Source organism: Chlorocebus sabaeus, chromosome 14 (assembly GCF_047675955.1).
Source record: "Chlorocebus sabaeus isolate Y175 chromosome 14, mChlSab1.0.hap1, whole genome shotgun sequence".
Classification (NCBI taxonomy): Eukaryota; Metazoa; Chordata; class Mammalia; order Primates; family Cercopithecidae; genus Chlorocebus; species Chlorocebus sabaeus.
In genome coordinates this window covers 8758433-8781875 of record NC_132917.1, presented here as the reverse complement: position 1 = coordinate 8781875, position 23443 = coordinate 8758433, and the positions used below count along the sequence as shown (strand labels likewise).

At 44.2% G+C, this 23443-nt stretch overlaps 1 protein-coding gene across 15 annotated transcripts in view; it reads left to right on the top strand.

Moving 5' to 3' along the window:
- Positions 1-10385: 10385 nt before the first annotated feature.
- KIDINS220 (kinase D interacting substrate 220) overlaps positions 10386-23443 on the top strand; it is a 109298-nt gene continuing 96240 nt past the window's right edge. For 8 of the 15 annotated variants that reach the window (XM_073022763.1, XM_073022761.1, XM_073022758.1 and 5 more), the window contains exons 1-2: positions 10386-10535; positions 20847-20990. In XM_073022763.1, the coding sequence (XP_072878864.1) occupies positions 20883-20990 (108 nt within the window). In that variant the 5' untranslated portion in view covers positions 10386-10535; positions 20847-20882. The remainder of the gene's footprint in view (positions 10536-20846; positions 20991-23443) is intronic. The other 7 variants (XM_038006524.2, XM_038006523.2, XM_007971556.3 and 4 more) reach the window with 1 other exon arrangement.

Below are 23443 nucleotides of genomic sequence, written 5' to 3'. Positions count from 1 at the left end.
AACTGCCTTAAGCCTGGAGGTGAGACAGGCTAGCAGCAATACTGCTGTTTAATGCACTGAGATGTTTGTGTACATGCACATCAAAGCATAGTGCACCTTTTCTTAACCTCCTTTATGACACAGAGGCCTTTGTTTACATGTTTTCCTGCTGACCCTCTTCCCACTATTACCCTATTGTCCTGCCACATCCCCCTGTAGAGAGATAATGATCAATAAATACTGAGGGAACTCCGAGACCAGTGCGTGTGGGTCCTCTGTATGCTGAGCTCCGGTCCCCCGGCCCACTTTTATTTCTCTATACTTTGTCTCTGTGTCTCTTTCTTTTCTCAGTTTCTCATCCCACCTGACGAGAAACACCCACAGGCATGGAGGGGCAGGCCACCCCTTCAGAAACAAGGTCTCACTCTATCACCCAGGCTGGAGTGCAGTGGGCAAGAACAGGGCTCACTGTGGCCGCAACCTCCTATGCTCAAGCAATCCTCCCACCCCAGCCTCCCAGGTAGCTGTGACTACAGGTGTGCACCACCACACCCAGCTAATTTTTTAATTGTTTATAGAGATGGGGCCTTGCCATGTTGCCCAGGCTGGACCTAAGTTTAATTAAAAGGACAACAGCAGACAAAAGCAAAATGATAGATGCAGTTAATATGCAGATTAAATAAGCCACATGTGCATGAACCCCACTCCAACCCATCAAGACAGAAAATGAGCTGTCAAGTTACATCTGCAGACTGAAGCGGTAAGCAGATTCCAGACATGGGGGCCATGATATGTATTTCTCTTCCTTGACCCTGGTGCACAGTATTTTCCTGAAAAATTTTTTTCCAGGCTAATAAACAGAAAAAAATGAATTTGTCCAGAATAATAGAAAAGTAGACAGTGGAATAATTCAGGATATACCCAATATAAGGAAACAGCCTGTCTGACTTATCATCTGACTTTCTGAGTCAGTCTACTCACATAAAAACTGACTAATGATGAAGAAGTAGGAAATGCTGCACCAGCAATCATGTGTTCCTGACATTTTATTCCATAAGGAATTTGGACCCATAAACTACAATGTGGTTAGTGCTTTTTAAGTACACGATGGCAGTGCTCTCTGTTGGAACTTGCTGTGTGAATGGCTCAACAATGAGCCTAATACTGCTGTTGTAAACACCGGGACTGTTTTTTATTTTTCTTCTTTGTCTGTAGTCATAGCATTCAATATACCTAGGTTTGCCAAATCATCTCCACTTTTATTAATACTCAAATTGAGCTGGGCATGGTGGCATCTATCCCAGCTATAGGGATCTGTGAGGCCTAGGTCATGCCTAATTTGAGGCAAGAGGATTGCTTAAGCCCAGGAGTTTGAGGCCCGCCTGCTAGTGAGACCTTGTCTCTTAAAAAAAAAAAAATTTAAATTGAAACCTTGCTATCCCCATGCAGCTCTATGCAGTCCATCCACCACCCCTGCCTCCAACTCCCCCAAACATGACCACTCTCCTAGGAAATTCATGGCACGTGACCAGTAAAACCAAAACAAAAACAATCCCCATTTCCTCAGACTCTACCATTCACCTTTTGGTCTAATGAAAACCCACATCCCACCTGAGGACATAGCTTCTCTTGTAGTCCTCTGAAGTGACAGTTTCTCTCTCAACCCTCTCATCACTGGGCCTGTAAAGGAGGCAGGCACTCTCCTTCCTCCTCCATGTTATCTGTAAACGACTGTCTCTTTTTCCTTCCCAAGATGCCAGAGTCCAGCTTAGGCTAGCTGACATGAAACCTCCCATTCCTCCTTGCTGCCACCATCTACGGACTTTTCTGGGTTACCTCCCGCTAGAAAATATTAGAATTTGGTTATTGTCACTCTCTTCAACACAACACATGATTCTTAATGATTTCAGTATCCCTGTAGAAAACCTTCCAATACCCTGGCCTCTCAGTTCCCTGATTTGCAGTCCTCCGGTGATCTTCCCTGCTTTCTATGTAAGCCACCGATAGACATGCTTTAGACCTTGTTGTTAGCAGTAGTCTTCATTCCAAGCATTCTATTCTCGACCACCTCCCAATTTTCCATCTCACCCCCTCTAGTATCCAGACTCTATCAGCTCACCACCGTACTTCTATCCCATTGATCTTAGTTCATGTCCTACTGAGGACCCCACTGAGACTCAGTAGTCTGAAATTCTAATCATCAGTTGCATATCCCTTCAAGTCCTTCCTGTTTCCCTTCATCAGCTTCACCTGACAAAGCTAAGCCAGTCCTCCTGAAATCCACTGGCGTCCTGTGCTGCACCTGCTCCTGCACCTGGGTGGCTGACATCGTCGTGCTGCCTAGTTTCACCTTAGTAGTGCCTAGTAGTGCCAGGTGGTTCTGCCCACGTCACTCACTCTGCTTTCCCTTCTCCTAGAAGATTTAATACCTTCTCTCATCCCATCTGCTGCACATCCTCCCCACTCAATCATTAATAAGATAAACTGAAGCTGCTGCTGCTAAATGACATGCTGACCTAAATTATGAATATATCTTTAGCAAGAAAAAATGGTTTGATCATTTAACATATGATAAAATGAAGCTAAATTTTATGATGAAGATAGGAGGTAGGTGAAATTTCGAAACATGCTAACTAGCAGATCCAAATTACAAATTTTTTCTGGCACAATAAAATTAATATGAACCCATAGTTCTCATAGAGTTGAAGGGATTAAAAACGCACCAGTGGACTGAATGCAATAGTAACCGTCTCTATTCCAGTTCTTGTTCCCTTTCATGGGAATCTGTGCTGTGAGTGAACTCTGGCTTTGGAGGTTAATGGAGATTCAAGGTGCCAACCTACACACTGGGTGAGATGCCAAGACCCTGGAAATGAGCAAAGGTCCCAATTTTCAAGAAAAGAGAGGAAGGAACTGAACCTCTTGCTAACTTGATGTTGCCCTAAAAATAATTTCAGTTTGAGACTGTGAGCCAGTGGGGTTGGATGGCTATCCTGAGCAGAACTCCTGGCCATGTGGTGCCCATTTCACCCTATGGTTGCTATCATTCACCTGACCCCTGCCAGACGTCACCCGTTCTTTGAGGGCATTTACTCAACTCTTCCTAACCCCACAGGCCACTCATTCTTCTGAGCTGCCACTTCCTCGGTTCTTACCTATGCTATCTTGTACTGATAATATCTTCCATTAGTATATCACCTGTCTCACTAATTAGATTGTACTCTCAAGAAGAAGGACTCTGAGTCTTCCATCTCTATTAACGAGTAAGAATTTGGTGATGAAAACAACTTTACAGCCCTGGCAACATAGCAAGACCCCATCTCTACAAAAAAAGAATTTAGCTGGGCGTGGTGATGCATGCCTGTGGTCCCAGCTACCTAGGAGGCTGAGGTGGGAGAGTTGCTTGAACCTGGGGAGTTGAGGCTGCAGTGAGCCCTGATAGCACCACTGCACTCCATCCTGGATGACAGAGTGAGACCCTGTCTCAAATAATAATAATAATAAAAGCAAAAAGCTCTAGCGTGTAAAGCAGCTGTGGCCAGGCAGTGGGTGGGCAACACGGACGTGGTCTGCCCTGTATGTTGAGCTTGCGAAACGCCACTGAAACCCGACATCTTTTCACATGAACTGATGAATGTGACCTGCAGACAACAGGTAACTCACTTATCACTTTCTTTGTCCTCTAACCGTCTCTCCTTGTCTCTGTCTCTTGCTTTCTGTATCTCCTCATTTGAACTGGGCCTTTGAACACAGGATCGTGCATTTGCCCCTCCTCTTGCCTCTCATATTTGTTCTAAACGTTGTCCTCTTGTATATTCCTTTTCTTTCTGCTGCCATCCTAGAGTTAAGCAAACTTCCTTCTACGTATTTTTTCTGTAGAAGGATCATACTGATCAAAGGGGTCAGGGAGGCAGCTGGCAAAGATATCAAGAGAAGTGACATTGACAACATCACACCCCGCAAAAAATAACATCTCAGGAGCATCCTTCCCACCCCTCCCCTTTCCAACGATGAGTCTTTAAAATAATGAATTGGGTTAATAATGATTATGGTTTTTGTTTTGTTTTGTTTTGTTTTGTTTGAGATGGAGTCTCATTCTGTTGCCCAGGCTGGAGTGCGGTGATGCAATCTTGGCTCACTGCAACCCCTACCTCCCAGGTTCAAGTGATTCTCCTGTCTAAGCCTCTCAAGTAGCTGGCATTACAGGCATAAGCCACCATGCCTGGCTAATTTTTGTATTTGTAGTAGAGATGGGGTTTTTGCCATGTTGCCCGGGCTGGTCTCAAACTCCAGACCTCAAGTGATCTGCCCACCTCAGATTCCCAAACTGCTGGGATTACAGTCTTGAGCCACTGCACCCAGTCAATAAAAATTATTTTTTAAATCTCTGTTTAAGAAGTCAGAGTGATAAGATTAAGGGAGCTAGCTCTTCAAACTGTTACGTATTTTCCAAATTCTTTATAATGAACACATATTCCTTTTATAATCACAGAAGAACAATTTTTAAAGCAATATGGTACGCAAAACATCTTCAGACTTCTATGGAAAATGTAATTACCATGAACTTGAAACCTGGACTGCTGAAATCATCATCTCAGTGTGCTGATACTGGTAAAAAAGATGAAAGGGCGATTAAATTATAGTCTTGATGGGGAGAGTGGTGAGGAATGGAAAGATAACTCCTATTTTTCGCTCTACATAAAAACCACAGAGCAAGTCGAGAAGCCAGACCCTTAAACTGATTTGAGTAATTCTGCTGGAGTGAAACCCTGGGGATGAATTTGCCTAAAAGATTTAGGCTCCAGGAACCATGAGAAAAAACAAAGAATGTGGAAAGAGAAAAAACAAAGAATGTGGAAAGAGGGATATAGTTGAAACAAAACTGAGGAGAAATGATTTTTGTTATACTTTGCAACAGTTATATCTTTGTAAAATATGAGTTTTAGAGCTCATAAGTATGAAAGAAATAAACAGCATTTGGCATGAGTGAGGACATATTTGTTATTAAAATAGATATAATTTACTAAATGTCACCATCACTGTAATTTTTTTTTTTTTTTTTTTTTTTTTTTTTTTTAAGACAGAGTCTCGTTCTGTCACCCAGGCTGGAGTGCAGAGGTGCAATCTCAGCTCACTGCAACCTCCACCTCCTGGGTTCAAGTGATTCTCCTGCCTCAGCCTCCCGAGTAGCTGGGATTACAGGCATATGCCACCACTCCTGGCTAATTTTTGTATTTTTAGTAGAGATGGGGTTTTGCCATGTAGGCTGGTCTCGAACTCCTGACCTCAGGTGATCCACCTGCCTCAGCCTCCCTAAGTGCTGGGATTACAGATGTGAGCCACCACGCCTGGGCTAATGTCACCATCATTTGAGACAGGTGAATGCAGTACAGCAGAATTGCAAAGAAACTTGCCTTTTCCTCAGGACCGCTCCTGCGAATGCCTGGGCCTATAGACCTCTTGCTCCCGTCCCTGGAGGAATTTTGAGTAGGTCTCATAATTTTCATAATTTTTCTTGTCACTTTTACATCATAAAATGTTATCTAGCCACTTTTAGTCATTACAAATTATCATTTTAGTAATTAAATGCCTGGCCTGGTATAATAGCAAAAGTAGTGAAACCAAGGGTCTCCCCTCTCCAGTTCAGATCTGCAGGGGGGGAAGGGGCTAGGGTTTCTCCTTGCCGGCTCTCCATCATCCGCCCCCTGCGACGCCTGGCATCTGATCCTCCTCTCCTCCATCAAAATGTGGCTATAGCCGAGCCTGTTTCCAATAACTTCTTTCCAGGCTGTTATCTGGATTGCTTTCCAAAACATTCCTAAGAAAGAACAAGTCGCATGCTGCGTATTCTCAGGGATTTTTCTTTGCTGGGGAGAGGAGCAGGAGGTTCAGGTGGCGTGGGCATATTCTTATTAGTGTCTGGGACTGAACCTCCCATGTCTTCTGAGATGGACATTTGCAGAGTTCTTGCTGAGAACCCCCAGTATAGTTCAGCAGTGCTTGGACCACCTAAGCTGGAGAGCCCAGCACTCCCTCCCTCTCCTCCTGCCTTGCTTACTGTTGTGTTCCAAGTTCCTCCAAGAGACGTGTTTCGTTTGTGCAGGTTCACTCACACCCAGTATGGTTCACACCCGGTGGGCAGAGCTCGGCCTAGGCATGAGCCTGGACCTGCTTAAAGCCAGTCTTCTGGGCTTGTTGTAGAGGGATGGATTACAGAAATTACCAGGGCAGAGGCACTAGGGGGTTTGGGGTGTGAGGTGGGGTAGAGAAGTGGAAGGATCACTTCAGCCCAGGAGTTCGAGGCTACAGTGAGCTGAGATCACACCACTGCACTTCAGCCAGGGCAACAGAGCAAGATCCTGTCTCAAAACAAACAAACAAACAAAAACAGAAGTTGGTGTGCCCCCCATGAAACAAGGAGCAAATACCCCAATGTGTACAGTGAAGTCCTAAACGGTGTGATTTCTTCAATAATGGCTTGCTAAGGCCAGCCACTGTTGTAAACAGGGCAGGGTGGGTCAGGAGTTGGGGGTATGGTAGGTGTATTAGCCTGTTTTTTTTTCTTTTTTTTTTTTTTTGAGACAGAGTCTCACTCTGTTGCCTAGGCTGGAGTGCAGTGGCTGGATCTCAGCTCACTGCAAGCTCCACCTCCCGGGTTCACGCCATTCTCCTGCCTCAGCCTCCTGAGTAGCTGGGACTACAGTCGCCTGCTACCTTGCCAGGCTACTTTTTTTGTACTTTTTAGTAGAGATGGGGTTTCACCGTGTTCGCCAGGATGATCTCGATCTCCTGACCTCGTGATCCACCCGTCTCGGCCTCCCAAAGTGCTGGGATTATAGGCTTGAGCCACTGCGCCCGGCCTATTAGCCCGTTTTCACACTGCTATAAAGAACTGCCTGAGACAGGGTAATTTATAAAGAAAAGAGGTTTGATTGACTCACAGTTCCGCATGGTTGGGGAGGCCTCAGGAAACTTAAAATCATGGCGGAAAGGGAAGCAAACACTTCCTTCATCACATGGCTGCAGGAAGAGAGGTGCCGAGCAAAAGGGTCAAAAGCCCCTTATACATCCAACAGATCTCGTGAGAATTCACTATCACGAGAACAGCATGGGGGAAACCGCTGACGTGATCCAATCACCCCCCACCAAGTCCCTCTCTTGACACCAGGGATTATGGGAAATACAATTCGAGGTGAGATTTGGGTGGGGACACAGAGCCAAACCATATCAGTAGGATATAAGGATGAAGCCAACCTTAGAGTGGGGGAGAGGACAAGGAAACAGGTTAAATGTGCGTGATCATCACAGCCTTTCTGAGTCCTGACCATATCCTAGGCACTGTGCAGTAAGGAGGTAAGTATGGAGGATGGAGTTACCAACTCTGCTTGGGGTCCACTAGGAAGGTTCACAAAAGAGGGGACCCCCCCAGCTTTATCTGAGGTAGAGTTTGTCCATCACAATCAGTTGGATGGGGCTAGGAAGAATGTCCGGGTGGAGGAACAATGCTTTGGAAAAGAATAGAGATGAGAAGGAGGGTGGCCCAAAGTTCCAGGAACTGTCAATATTTGCCAGCCTTGGGGCTGGGGTGGCAGCATGGGAGGGGGCAGTAGACAGAGCAGGGGCCAGCCTCTGAAGGGCCTTGAGTGTGAAGTACCATTTGGGAATTCGTTTTAGGGAAACAGAAGTCCACTGAAGGGATTAGAAGAGTATCGAATTTGTCTTATGGAAATAGAAGGCTGCCTCCCCCAGCATTCCCTACCCTTCCCACCACCCCCCAACCCCATCTTTCCTCAGTCTCCAGCTGTTTCCCTCAATCCCCTCCATCCTCCTCTTATCCTCCCACCGCCTCCTCTACCCTCTGCCCCCACATCCCCAACTCCCCCCTCCCCCCTCTTCCTCCCACCCCTCCCTCTGTCCTCCCCTGTCTTCCTCCAGCCACCCAAGCCTCCCTAAACCTCCCACCGCTTCCCCTAGTCCTCTTTCTGTCCTCCTTCATCCTCTTCCCTCCCTCTCTTGGTAGCATAGTTTAGGGCTCCCTCCTGGAAGTATTTCTTCTCCTGGGCTTCTACCCTATTCTTCTGGCGGCTCCTTCTCAGATTCCACCTCCCATGAACTGTTGAGGTTGCAGAGTTCTGTTGCCATTGGACTCATCCATACCCCTCACACCCACCCTTCCTCCTGCAGCACTAGTTTCAGAGCCTGGGCTGCATCCCTAACCACCAAAACAGGGAGTTGGAAGTCATCTTCCCCCTGATTAAATCGTCATTTAATCAGCCCATCACCTGACCGTAGCCGCTTTCATCCCAGGGATCTGTTTAAAGGCCTCAGAGCTCCCAACCAGGACTATCCCAATAGTCCCCAGCAAATCTCCCTGCTAACCCAGTGGCCCTGCTAACCACTTCTCCACAAACTTGCCAGCTAATGCCTCTTCTTTCATTAAACTCTTCAGTGGCCTTCTGTTTCCCTAGAACAAAATCCCAAGGGGTACTTAACACGCAAGGCCTTTCAGAGGCTGGCCCTCTGTCTCCGGCCCCCTCCCACACTGCTACTCCCACTCCAAGGCTGGCAAATATTTACAGTTCCTGGAACTTTGGGTCATGCTCCTTCTCATCTCCATTCTTTTCCAAAGTGTTGTTCCTCAACCTGGACATTCTTCCTAACCCCATTCAACTGACTGTGATGGGCAAATTCTATTTAAGATACAGCTGAGGGGGTCCCCTCTTTTGTGAACCTTCCTAGTGGGCCCCCACAGAGTTGGCCATTTCATTCTCTGTGCTTACCTTCGTACTGCGCAGTGCCTGGGACCGCGTCGGGACTCAGAAAGGCTGTGTTAAAGAAGATACATTTAACCTGTGTCCTTGTTCTCTCCCCTACTCTAAGGTCGACTTCATCCTTATATCTCACCATACCTCCAACACCCCCTCCCCTACCCCACCCTGTTTACAACAGTGGCTGCCCTTAGCAAAGCCATTACCAGAGAAATCACACCATTTAGGGCTTCATTGTATGTGTGAGAGTATTCTCTCCTTGTTTCATGAGGGTATGAACCCAAAATATCTGAGACAGTCTCAGTCAATTAAGAAAGTTTATTCTGCCAATGCTAAGGAGCACCCGTGACATACTCTCAGGCAGTCCTAAGGACATGTGCCCGAGGGGGTCAGGGTCCAGCTTGCTTTTAAACATTTTAGGGATACATAATACATCAATCGATACATGTAAGATTTACATTGGTTCCATCTGGAAGGGCGGGATAGCTGGAAGGGAGGGGGTGCTTCCAGGTCATAGGTAGCTTTAAAATTTTTCTGATTGGCAATTGGTGGAAAGAATTATTATCAATAGAAGGGGTTTACTTTCTACTTTTTAAGACTTTACTTTTTAAGACCGAGGTTTTATTATGCAGGTGAAGCCTCAAGTATCAGGCTTCAGAGAGAATAGACTATCAGTGTTTCTTACCGGACTTTATGTCTGCATTGATGTTAATGCTGGAGGGATATAAAGAGGCCTGACTCCCTCTTCCATCATGGCCTGAACTAGATGTTAAGGTTAACTCCGGAATGCCCTTGGCAGAGAAGAGGGGTCCATGCAGACGTTTGGGAGGCCTTAGGATTTTATTTTTGGCTTACAAGGGTCACGTCAACTTCTGATGAAGCCTTCCATGCTCCTCGCTGGCAACTTCTGATGAAGCCGTCCTGCAAACACCACGCCTGGCTAAGTTTTGTAGTTTTGTATTTTGTTTTTTGTAGAGACGAGGTCTCTCCATGTTGCCCAGGCTGGTTTCAAACTCCTGAGCTCAAGTGATCCTCCGCCTTGGCCTCACAAGCGCTGGGATTACAGGTGTGAGGCATTGTCCCCAGCCCGCACCAACTTCTGATGAAGTCAGGCTGCTTACCGGCTTTTTCCTGAGTTGCCAGGTTGACGTATCAGTGGGTGCTTTTCGATGGTTCCCAACCCACGCACGTCGTAATCATCCTTGGACTTTTTCAAAAATCAAGATTGACGCTTATTGGCAGCAAGGCCTAGGAATGTGGAGGCTGAAGGAGGTGAGGGGAGGTGGTGGGAGACCTGGAAGGCGGGGAGTGTGAACCAGAGGCCCCGTGGAAGGCGGAGGTCTCGCTCCTGGATCCGGAAGAAGGCTGCCGAGCCGGCTTTCACTTCTCATGTCTGTGCAGTGTCTTCTGAAGTTATAATTGATGTTAGTTTCTCTGAATAAGGTTGATTATAATGGCAAATAGGGATAATAAATTAACTGTAATAAGAGTGACAATGACAGTGAAAAACATTCCCTAGAGCCGGTCCCGGGTGTACCCGTCCCGCGGCCCCTCCAGTCCCGCCTGCTCTACGCCCCACCCCTTCACGCCCAGGGGGCGTGACAAGCCGGAGTCCCGCCCCTATCCAGGGCACGTGATCTGTCAGTTCGTGGAGAGGGAAGAATATGGCCGCCGGGTGTGGTGAGAGCGACGCGCTTCCAGTCGTCGTCTCTTGCTTTCCCGTCCTCTGACATCGCCTGCAGCCGAGTGGGCCCATTCCGCCGGAGCCGAGGACCAGGTTGGGAGACGGTCAGTGTGGAGGCCGGTCCGCGGGGCTTTTCCGCGGGATTGGGGAGGAGATGGGCGCGAGGCCGGGCTGGGGGAGCCGGACGGGGAGGTGGGACAACTGGAGAGTGCGCGGGAGGGGCGCGCTCGGGCCGGGGGTCCCGGGGAGGGCCTGGCGCGGGCCCCGGACGCTCGGGCCCGGGTTTGCGGGGCGAGTCCGCTTTTACTGGAGCACCGGGAAGGTCTCCGACCTTGGAGTCTCAGGTGGTCTGTCTCCTCGGGGCCCCTCGGGTGGGTTGGGGTGAAGGGTGTTGGTAAACCGTTTTTTTTTTCTTTTGCCAAGCAGCCTCTGGCACATCCACCACCTGAGAGCCCCGTTAGCTGGTGCCGCTAATCGTTCTAGGTTCCTCTACCTAGGCTTCCACGGGCCGGGAGGTGTTGTTTTCTCCCTTGCTTTTATCGTGGGCTCCATTGCTCCATTGTCCTGTGCAGGCTTTTAAACGCCTGGCAAAATAGTGCAAGCCATTGATGTCCACCCCTCCAGGGTTTATTTATAGGGAAATAATTTCTTCATCAATTTGTATTGTTGGAATTTTTATTCTTTCAAATTGACAGGTTTAAACCGATGAATAATTTTTTTTTTTGAATTACTATTTATGCAGTCATATCTGCTCCCTATGGGCGCTTGTTAAAAATGTAGATTTCTTAGCGTTTTAGAGATTCCCATTCCTTCAGCCTGAGGTGTGGCTCGGGAATCACCCCTTCAGGTTCGTTCCTGTCCACATTTTGACAACACTGAGGACCAGACCTTTTTAAACCACCGTGGTGTGTCGAGTGCAGAGCCCAGGTTGGGAAATGCCGTGGCCAGGTGTATTCTTTGTTCTCTTCTAGCTTTACTAGCATGGACTACTTTCATCAGAATCATTTTGGGGTGCTAGTTAAAATGTCAGTTTCTGGGCACCACCCCAGATCTAGGGAATGGGATTCTCCTGGGGAGGAGCTCAAGGGATATGTGTATTTGACCAGCTTCCCAAATAATTTTGATGCACACAAGTTTGAGAATCCTTGTTCTACACCCTTTATGTAAATAATTTCCAGATCATTCACACACAGTGTGAACGATATATTTTTCCAAGTATTGGGTGGATTTCTCCAACCTAGCTCTTTTGGGACTGGCCAAAGCACCCTATAGCCCCATTCACCCAGCTGGGGTGGTGGGAGGGAGGAGGCATAACTAAGTAAAGTCTACTCTTTCTCCTGTGTTGTTGTTGTTGTTGTTGTTAAGGGCAGCTCCATTCTTCAGTCACCTATGCTGGGCATCTGGTCATCTTCCACCTGTTCTTTTCTTTTCCATCCAGTCACATAGTTAGTTTTATCTTTGTATCCAGAATATCTCTTCTGCATATTTTGGTAGGTCAGAAAATTCAAATATTGGGGATTTTATATTTTTCAAGTTAATATCTCTCATTTCTTCTCTATTCCCACTGCCTCCCCTGTGTACTGTTTGGTGGTTCCTCGACTGGCATCTAGGGCCCTGATTCTTTGTGTTTTTTTCCAGTCTGGGTCACGTACACTGCCAGATTAATTTTTATAGGATCATGTATGAATGTACCATCCCCTTCTTCCTGCTTTTGCTGAAGAACTGTCAGTTTCTCCATTTTATGTGCTGCTGTATTTGTCAGGACTGTTTAGAAGACAAAGAACAGAAACTTAAATCTTTTACTTCAAGGAAAAGGAGATAATGGGATTGAATGAGAGTCAGAAGTCAGGATCCCAGGTAGCTCCATTTTCTACATCTCCCTGGGGCAACTTTTTTGTTTTTTTGTTTTTTTTGGAGACGGTCTGGCCCTGTTGCCCAGACTGGAGTGCAGTGGTGTGATCTTGGCTCACTGCAGCCCTGACCTTTTAGGGGCCACATTTGTTCCCTTAGGAGGAGTCTCTTTTCTGTTCCTATCTGTTGTGTTCTCTCTTTGCTGATTGGATGTCTCAGAACTGTATCATTTTATGTGTGACCCGTATTGATTGGCCCAGTCTCTGGTTTCTAATTCCCAGTTCTAGAGATAGGAGTCTGATTGGCCCAGCTTATCTTTTTCAACAGTTTCATGCCACAGATCATATGCCCATCCCTGGGTATGGCTGATGCTAGAGAACATGGCTGTTGAGGGTAGCAGGGGCTGTGGGTGGGCAAAGTCCTCCAGAAGAGATATCCTTAGCATACCTACACAGTTATTCAATTTGACAGTTATCTATTAAGTTTCTACCTGTTCTAGATCTGTAATAGGTTCTGGGGATATAAGAATGAAGGAGAGAGACAGCCCTTAATAAATTAGTTCAAGGCCGGGCGTGCAGGCTCACACCTGTCATCTCAGTGCTTTGGGAGGCTAAGGCAGGAGGATCACTTGAGGCTAGGAGTTCAAGAGCAGCCTCGGCAATATAGCAAGACCTGTCTCTACAAAAATTAAAAATATAAACAATTATCTGGGTGTGTTGGTGTGCACCTGTAGTCCCAGCTACTCAGGGAGGGTGAGGCAGGAGGATCACTTGAGTCCAGGAGTTTGAGGCTGCAGTGAGCTGTGAATGTGCCACTGCGCTCCATCCTGGGCAATAGAGCCAGACCCTGTCTCAATAAAAATAACTAAATGCATACATACATACATATATATACATAAGTTAGTTTAAAGGTGACCCGCGAGTGGGGTTTTGAAGGATATGTTTTGGCTTGTTAAGAATGTTAAAGTTGGGTCAGTCATTCCAGGTAGTTGGATCAGCGTGGGCATGTCCATTCATTCTACTGTTCCTGGGTTCTGTGGTGTACCAGGCACTTCTCTAAGTGCTGGAGATTCAGCAGTGAACAAAACAGAGATAGTCTTTATTCTTATTGAGCTACATTTGTTTGGCTAGGGGAAGCAGACCAAAAACAAAGTATATGGTATGTGGAGTGATGCTAGGTGTTATAAAGAAGACCTTTAAAGTAGGGCCATGGAAGGGGGATATAGTAGAGGGGAGAGGGCTGTTTTATACACCATTTATACACGGTGGTCAGAGAAGCTCTGACCAGGTGACATATGTACAGAAAGTCATTGTGGCCTGAGCAGAGTCAAGGAGAAGGAGCAGGAAGAGTTGAGCTTAGGGAGGTGGGGAAGGGGTGGAATAGATCAAGCAGGGCCTTGTCGGCCATGATAGGGATCTGGGATTTTATTTTGAGTGAGAAGACAACTGTTGGGGTATTTTGAGCACAGAATGGTCGTAAGAAGACACGATTCAGGAGGACCGCTTAGGCCTCTGTGTGGAGGGGGCAAAGGGCTGCCACCCAGGCCCAGGAATGTCAGCACCAGGGTAGGCTTTGGGGACTGCATAGGGATGATCATTGCTGGAGACTTAAGTGGGAGGAGAAAAAGAGGGGCTGGAGATAGGAGAACCATGGGAGGGGCCACATTCAGGAACTTACTGTGTCATATCTGGAGGATAAGAAATAAGTAAGCCTTGGGCAGCATGGCCACTGTTGTTGCTTTCATACACTGTGTCTGTAACTGGAGAAAAGTTATAGGGTGCATCTATTAACCGATTGGCCTTTTGGTGAAAGCATTTTGAATACATTTAGAGATTTTGCCTATGAAATTGGCAAGTTCTAAAAATGAGCTTACTACAACATAAATTTTTTGTTATTTTTTGTTCTGCCATTGCTGTTGGCTACCTCTGTCATTTTCAAAACGGGTGGCAAGACATTCATTTTTTTGCTAATTGTGCAAAAGAATGTATAGCCTTATATTCCCATTAGACAGGAAATGCTGTGGACATTAGATTCAACTGATGTCCATTTATTCAAGAAATATAGTGTCTTGTATGAACCAGCTATTAAGCTAAGTGTTGGGTGTTTGGTATAGAACAAAAGAAAATAATCCATTCTTTTTATAAGCTTATATCCTAGTGGGAGAGACAACTATTAATCAGGTAAATATGTCCCATTCCAGCAGGTGTAGCTAAAAAAAAAAAAAAGACAAATGTAAAAAAGGTAAATATGTAAATTACAAGTTTAGTAAAGTGTTATGAAGGAATAAAAATGATTCCATAGTAGAGAACAATCCAGGTTATGAGAATCTACCAAGAAAGGGTGGTTAAGAAATGATTATGTTCTGTTATTATGTAAAACAGCTAATATTTATTGGCTTCATATGGGTAAGGTATTATTTTAATCCCATTGCATGTAATTGAACAGTTATTTGAAGATGGGGAAACTCAGACACTGAGAAGAAACTAGCCCAGGGGACAGGGAGTGATAAAGAGAGGTTGGTTCATGAATACAGAGATACAGTTAGGTATAAGGAATAAGCTCTAGTGTTCAGCAGCACGGTACTATACTTAACAGTTTATTGTAGATTTTATTTTTTATTGTATATTTTAAAGTAGCTAGAAGATAAGATTTGAGATGTTCCCAGCACCAAGAAATGATAAATGTTTGAGGTGATGGATATCCTAAATACTCTGATCATCACACATCATATGCATGTAATCCAAATATTACACATACCCTGTAAATATGTACAATTATTATGTATTAGTTAAAAAATTAAAGAAGAAAAAAAGAAACTAGCCCGAGATGATACAGTGGTCAGTAATAAAGTCAGGAGTCAAACCAAGGCAGTCTGTCCATACTTTTGACTACGAGACAGTTTCGTTTTAAGCCGAAAGGCCTTTTTGAAGTGAACATTGAAACTGAAATGTGAAAGATGAGAAGCTGTAGTTTTCCACCTGTGATGAAACATTTTTTTTCTAATGAAAATGAATGTAGACGTATCAAGTAAAACAATATAGCATAAAGATGCATAAAGGCAAAGTTAATTATCTCTTCCTTTTAGTCCTACATGGTAAGATAACAAATTTTACAGCCAGGTGTGTGTCCTTCCACACTTTTCTTTTTGTTCATGTGTACACACTGGATAGATACATATATGGGGGTCTTATTTATTTTATCCAATAGCATTATACTACACACGTACTCTTTAACACGACAGTGTCTCGTTGGTTTTACTATTGTATGTATCAACAGATGTGGATTTAATGTTCAAATTTTATTTTGTAATTTCTAGGTACTTACGTATGTGCTTATAAACATGACATTTAATAATAGATTATTCAGTGAAATTTATTAAACACTGTCAATGCCTTCTAGTGAAAGACTGCCAGGACTGTACCTCTAGTTGAACAAAGTTGGTCTTATTAACTCCCTGCAATGAAGGAGAATGCCTGTCCTAGGGAACGATGGGGGTCTCTGTAAGAGGTTGTTAGAAAGCACTTAGAAGATTCGAGATGATGTAGGTGATTCGGGGAAGAGTTCAAGGAAGCAAAGCTTTGCTTAGTCTTGGGTGCTTCAGGAAGCAGGAGGACTGGGAATTCTGCAATTGGGTATTTAAAATCTTAACGAAAAGGTGAGAGGCACGGAGTAAGGCTAAAGCTGTAATTGATAAAGAAGCAGCAATCCTTCATATTAGCCAGGATAGGAAGATGTTTGAGCATTTTGTGGTTTGGGTGATGTTCATGTTTTTGTCTGTGTTCAGATATGATTCCAGAGTAGTCTTATTTTTGTCTTCATATCCTGGTGACAGAGTGACCTTGTTTGATGTTGGCATTCTTTGAAATTGTTGCATTTACGTTAGAACAGCAAGTCTGGCTGTGCATGCCAGGTCAGTTCCCGACAGTCAGGGGCTGCTTTTCTCTCTCACCCCCTGTTGTGTGGGCATTGTGCTAGATATAAAGCAGATCCTGCTGCCAGAACTTCTAGTCTAAGGGAGATGTGGAGAGAGTAAGTAAAATGAGATGAAGAGGAGAGTTGAGTGTGATGTGAGCAGTCTACGACTAGATGTATACACAGGTGTGGAGGAGCCCAGGGCCTGGCCCAGCTTGGGGTAAGCAGCCAGTCAGTGAAGGCTTCCGGAAGATCTGTTAGAGCCATGTTCTTAAGGATTGGTAGGAGCTGTCCAGGCATACATATGTGGAGAGTGGACTTTCTAAGCAGAGGGGGCATTAAGTGCGAAGGTCTGGAAAGAACAAAGTGTGGGGCAGTGAAGGAGCTGCAAGTAGATCAGTCTGGCTGGAGCTGGAAGTTAGATGTGACTGTGTAAATGATGGGAGGGGTGGGGCTGGGGAGGGGAGAAAGAGATGAGGCCGGAATGGTAAGATGGGGCCAGATTGTGAAGGATCTGCATGCCCTCATTGTAATCAAGAATTGAACTTACGGGAGTTTTCACTCTGCTCTGTGGAGAGCGAAGCTTTCCATAGGAATTGCGTATTTGCATCTTTACAATGGCTTTAAAAGCCTTAGAAGGGGTAAGTTCCTTGAATAACTTGTAAGTAGTAAAGCTGTCCTCTGTCCTCCCAACCTTGGTTTTAAGAACAGTGTATTGGAGCTTCAGTCCTGCTTCAGTGTGGCAAACGGATTGCAGGGGGCCGGACTGGAGAGAGGAGGTGGAAGGTGCTGGCCTTTCGCGTCGATCTGGGTGAGAGATGGTGTAGTCTAAGACGTTTTCAGAATTGATGCCTAGATCACAACTGTTTACTCTTTTCTGGAAACAGTGCTAATATGGTGTGACCTCGTAACCCCCTCCCAACTCCCAACTTTGTGTTTCTAGTTGATTGGTTCTAGGGGTGCAACAGATCCAGCCTGGGCAGTCAGAGCCCTTTTCTGGGACTTTTGGATCTGGGAACAAAGAATAGCCTGCTTTCTCTGGTGTTAGAGACTATCTGATTTAGGCCAGGTGCGGTGGCTCACGCCTATAATCCCAACACTTTGGGAGGCAGAGGCAGGCGGATTACTTGAGCCCAGGAGTTTGAGACCAGCCTGGGCAACATGGTGAAACCTCATTTCTAAAAAAATACAAAAATTAGCTGGGCATGGTGGTGTGCGCCTGTAGTCCCAACTAAGGAGGCTGAGGTGGGAGGATCGCTTGAGCCCCAGAAGTCAAGGCTGCAGTAAGCCATGATCGTGCTACTGCACTCCAGTCTGAGTGACAGAGTGAGACCCTGTCTCAAAAAATAAACGATCTAATTTGAGGCTGGATGGTTGTGGGAAGCCGTATTTCCCTTTGTGTAGAAGTAGTTGGTCTAGAATGAAAGTAGTTTAAGCCAGTAGAGAAAGAGAATCCTCCTGGCATTTGAGGTCCAGTGGCACCCACTCTTCCCGTAGTGTGGTTATGGGAAATAAACCAGTATCCTTCAAATACATTTTTTTGTTTTGCTTAAACTGGTTTAAATTAGTTTCTTGCAACCTTAGGGGTCTTGATTAGTATAGATGGTGTAGGCCTAAACTAAGGCACTGAGTGTGGGGTTGGGTGAGCTCACACTTTAGGGGGTAAACTAGATGAAAAATGGTAGCTGTGTGACTCAGAGGGCCATGGGTGCCTTGGTATAGTAGAGATGAGAATGGTGCTCTACATGGAAGGAGCACACTGAGCATAGGCAGGAGTGTGGAGCAGCACTGGGGGAGTGGGGTGAATTTGAGTTCTTCTGCTTGGCTGGGCTGTGGGGTGAGCTGGGGCTGATACAGAGGGAGAGCCAGATCCTGCAAGCCCTACTGAGGCCTTAGGCTTGATCCTAGAAGGAGTGGGAACAAATGAAGGTGGGCGTTGGTGATGACTGCTAATAAAAACCCTCACTGCTTTCTAATGATGGAAGCATCACATTCCAGAACATGTAGGAAATAAAGGTTTTAAAGAAAATAAAAATTACACTGATGCCCATCACCATTTCTTCTTTTTTTATTTCCAGTATTTAAACATGTATATATTTAAAATAGCTGAGATGCTGTATATATAGGTCTTAATCTTTTACCCCACTTCTGCTATCATGAGCATTTTTCTGTAACACATTTTTTGAGACATTTTGATGACTGTATATTATCCTACTTTGTGAATTTTTATAATTTTATAATTTATATAATACCCATTTCTAAGATTTTTGTTCTTAAGGATAAAATTGTTTTACTTAAAATCTTAAAATGTTGTTCATGTTTCTCATGTTTTTAGAATAATTCCTAGAAGTGAAACTATGGGATCAAATAACATCATGTTTTAAAATAAAAGTTTTTCAACCCAGGAGTATGAATTCAAGTTGCTCTGAATATATACTCCCTGAAAGTAAGGTATACTGATTTGTGGTTTACATATAATAACATTCACCCTTTTTAATGGACAGATTTGAATTTTGACAAATGAATGATTGTGTAACTGCCACCACAGTCAAGATATAGAACAGCCATTAACGCACCAGATTCTCTTGTACTCTTGTAGCCATCTCATTCCCCTGCCTTAGACCCTGGCAGCCCCGATCTTTTTTCTGCCCCTGCAGTTTTCCTTTTCCAGAATGCTATAAAAGTAGAATCATAGAGTGCGATAGTTTCTGCCCTCTGGCCCCCAGAGCTAAATTTCCTTCCCATGTCAAAACATATTCACTCCATCCCAAGGCCTCCCCAAAAGTCTCAGTTCATTTCAGCATCAACCCAAAGTCCACAGTCTCATTTAAATCTCATCATCTAAATCAGGTATGAGAGGCTCTGGGTGTAGTCCATCTGGAGGCATGATTCCTTTCCACCTGCGAAACCCAAGAAACAAGTTATCTGCTCCAACATAGAGTTGGGGAACGGGCATGGGATATCAGCTACAGACAGTCCTGTTCAAGGGTAGAGGAAAAGGAAGGAAAAAAGGATTCACCAGTCCCAAACAATTTCATTTTCATAACAGCAAAAGTTTTCAATTTTGACGAACTCTGGTCTATCAGTTTTCTTTTTTTATGCACCATGCTTTTAGTGTTATATCAAATCTTCCTTAATCTAAGGTCACTAAGGTTATCTATGTTTTCTTCTAGAAGTTTTGTACTTTCAGACATTATATTGAGGTGAATTTTGAGTTAGCACCTGTGTGTGGTAAAAAGTATGGATTGAGGTTTGTTTATTTGCATTTGGATGTCCAGTAATAAAATTTCTACTCCTTTGAAACTTAAAGTGTAGTTATGGTAGACAGACAGTCAGCGAACAATATGTCATTTTTTGGATGATGGCAAGTGCTACGGAGAGTGGTGAAAGCAGGGCAAAGGGTTGAGAGTGCAGGGTGACAGTGAAGCCTGTGTGGGGTTGGTACCCTGACATCCCACATCAGGTGAGACTTTCTAACCAGGTGACCTGACGGAGGTCAGGGGGTGAGCCATGTGCGTGTCCTGTGGAAGAGAATTTTAGGCAGACAGAAAAGTAGCACAGAGGCCTGGAGAGGTGGGACAGGTGCTCAGCGTGGCCAGGCAGCCAGGAGGGTGAGAAGGAGTGGTAGGAGCTACAGTCACAGGTGTAACACAGGTGAGAGGCTTGCCACTTAGAGTTATCTTGGCCAAGGTAAAAACATTTGATTTTTTCTTGAGCACTCTGAGAAGCCCTTAGAGGGCTTCGAATAAAAGAGGTCATGCTCTGACTCAGTACTGCCCACATTGTGGTTCTTCCTCAGTGGTGTCAGTGTCACAGGGAGCTGGATAAAGATGCAGAGTAAGGGACCCCACTCAGACCTGCTGAGTCAGAATCTCTGACGGTGGGGCCCAGGAATCTGCTTTAAAAGCTCTTCAAGTGATTCTGATATATGTTAAAGTTTTAAAAAAAGTAATATAATTTTAATTGACAAATTGTATATATTTATGGGGTACAATGTGATGTTTTGATACATGTATCCATTGTAGAATGATCAAATGAGGCTAATTAACATATTCATCACCTCACATACTTAATTATTTATTGGCAGTGAGACCATTTAAAATCCACTCTTCCAGGTCAAGTGGAGGCAGGGAGGCCAGTTAGGAAGTGATGACAGTGGTGCAGGTGAGTCACGGTGGCTCGTCCAGGGTGGCGGTGATGGAAGTGGTGAGTAGTAGTCAGATGTGAAATGTGTTTTATAAGTAGAGCCAAAAGGATCTGCTAATAGATTGAGTGTAGGGTGTAAGAGGAAGAGGTAAGTCGTGAACATTTCCAAGGTTTCTGGCCTTGGAAGAATGGACCTGCAGCTGCAGTTTACTGGGATGGTGACAGCAGGAGGAGCAGGGAAGCATTTTAGAGTGGTGATGAGGAGGGTTTGGGGGTGGATCTGGAGTTTGGTGTTTGGATAAGTTAAGATGGAGGTGAGCGTGAACCTAAGAGACATCTTGGCAGCTTTTTGACACCTGAGCTATGGGAGCCGTCGGAAGCTGTGTCTTCACTTCTGCCACTGGAGGTGTCCTTGGATGTGGTTAATGTTAAGAAGGATATTGTATTTAATAGTAACTTAATTTTTTTCTGATTGTAAATTATATGTATTTTGTCTATTTTAACAGGTATTCAAATAAAGTTAACTGCAGCTTTCTGTGAAAATGTCAGTTTTGATATCACAGAGCGTAATAAATTATGTAGAGGAAGAAAACATCCCTGCTCTGAAAGCTCTTCTTGAAAAATGCAAAGACGTGGATGAGAGAAATGAGGTAAGACCAAGTTTGCAAAATTACATTCTTTCACAAATATTTGTTGACTACCTACTGCGTATAGGATGGAAGTGTGTGAGAAATAGGTAGTTCTAACCCTTAGTAATATTGCACTATACTTATGATATAATGTCTTATAGTTAAAAGTACTTCAAATCCATGTTTTTGGAGTACATTTTAACTTACATAAATGATTGACTATTGAATTTAGATTTATTGATTTTTTTTCCACTGATGGAATAATTAATATTCAGGAAGCTTGATTACTGAAATCACGTACTTCTATGAAACTTTAGAGATCATCTGGACCTGATCTTGATTAACCAGACAAAATCAGGGATTGTTGAAATACTTTCTTTAATGAGCCCCCACTATCTTCCTCCATTGTTTGTCCCACACACCGTGGGATTTTAAAAACCCTACATCTTTATTAGAGAGTTAAATAGGTTAGGTATTATATTTAGTAACAGATTAATAAACATTAACTGAAATGAGATGTTTCTCCTCAATGTTCTGAGTTAGAAAATGTGGATCTTAGTTCATTATGAAAAGCCAAGCTATTATTATTATTATTATTTGAGACGAAGTCTTGCTCTGTCACCCAGGCTGGAGTGCAGTGGCGCGATCTCGGCTCACTGCAAGCTCCGCCTCCTGGGTTCATGCCATTCTCCTGCCTCAGCCTCCCGAGTAGCTGGGACTGCAGGTGCCCGCCACCTCTCCTGGCTAATTTTTTTTTTTAGGGGAGACGAGGTTTCACCGTGTTAGCCAGGTTGAGTCTCCATCTCCTGACCTCGTGATCCACCCGCCTCAGCCTCCTAAGTGCTGGGATTGCAGGTGTGAGCCACCATGCCCGGCCAGCCAAGCTATATTATTTGGCAGGACATTTTAGGTGCTAATACAGTTTTGTGTAAATTTTGTGAGTGTCAGGGTATGTGTTTGTTGTACAAAACTGAAGGAAAACAACCCTGTCTCTTAGAACTGCATGTGTTTTCAAGAGTATAATATCTCTTGCCAGTAGATAAGATGAATAAGGAGTGACTTTTTATTTTACACTATATATGTATGTATCTATACTTATGTGTTTGTATATATTTGCTTACATATATATCTTGTGTAGACATATAAAAATTTTTATTTATTTTTTATTGTGATAAACACATAATATAAAATTTTACGTCTTTACCATCTTAACCATTTTTAAGGATACAGTTTAGGAGTATTAAGTATTTCTCCATTGTTGGGCAATAGATTCCAGAACTTTTTCTGTTTTTTATTTTTTTATTTTTTTTGAGACGGAGTTTTGCTGTCGCCCAGGCTGGAGTGAAGTAGTGTGATCTCAGCTCACTGCAACCTCCGTCCCCTGAGTTCAAGTGATTCTCGTGCCTCAGCCTCCTAACTGGGACTACAGTTGTGTGCTACCACACCTGGCTAATTTTTTGTATTTTTAGTAGATATGGGGTTTCACCATGTTGGTCAGGCTGGTCTTGAACTCCTGACCTCAAGTGATTCGCCCGCCTTGGCCTTCCAAAAGTGCTGCGATTACAGGCGTGACCACTCCGTCCAGCCTACCAGAACTTTTTCATCTTGCAAAATCAAAATTCTGTCTATTAAACAATGGCTCTGCCTTTCTCCCTCTCCCTAAACCCTGGCAGTGACCATTTTACTTTCTATTTGTATGAATATGACTATTTAGACACCTCATATAATTGGACTTACATACTGTTTGTCTTTTTGTGACTGGCTTATTTCAGTTAGCAAAATATCCTCAAGGTTCATTCACGTTATAGCACGTACAGGATTTCCTTCCTTTTAAGGCTGAATAATATTTCATTGTATGTACGTAGCACATTTCTGTGGCTAGAAATTTGGGTTGCTTCCATCCGTTGGTTATTGTGAATAATGCTGCTATAAACACGAGTGTGCAAATATTATACATGTTTTTGCTTTTGTTTTTTGTTTTTAGACAGAATCTCACTGCATTGCCCAGGCTGGAGTGCAGTGGCAGAATCAGGGGTCACTGCAGCCTTGACCTCTCAGGCTTAAGCGATCCTTCTGCTTCAGCCCCCCAAGTAGCTGGGACACAGGTGTGCACCACCATATCTGGCTAACTTTTTGTATTTTAGCTGAGATGGGGTTTTGCCATGTTGCCCAGGCTGGTCTTGAACTCCTTGACTCAATCTGTCTGCCCGCCTCAGCCTCCCAAAGTGCTGGGATTACAGGCATGAGGCATCATGCCTGACGTATAAAGGTTTTTAAAGCTGCTAAATTGACTTAGTAATTACTTCATTATTACTTTTTCTGACTTGTGGTACCTAATTTCATTTAATGTTAACTCAGTTGTTAAGGAAATGTTGATATAAAAATGTTGTTATTACAATTATATTATGCTAGCTAATGTTTTTATTGAATACTTATGCAAATATTCTGGTATATATTTTCTATATCTTAGCTCA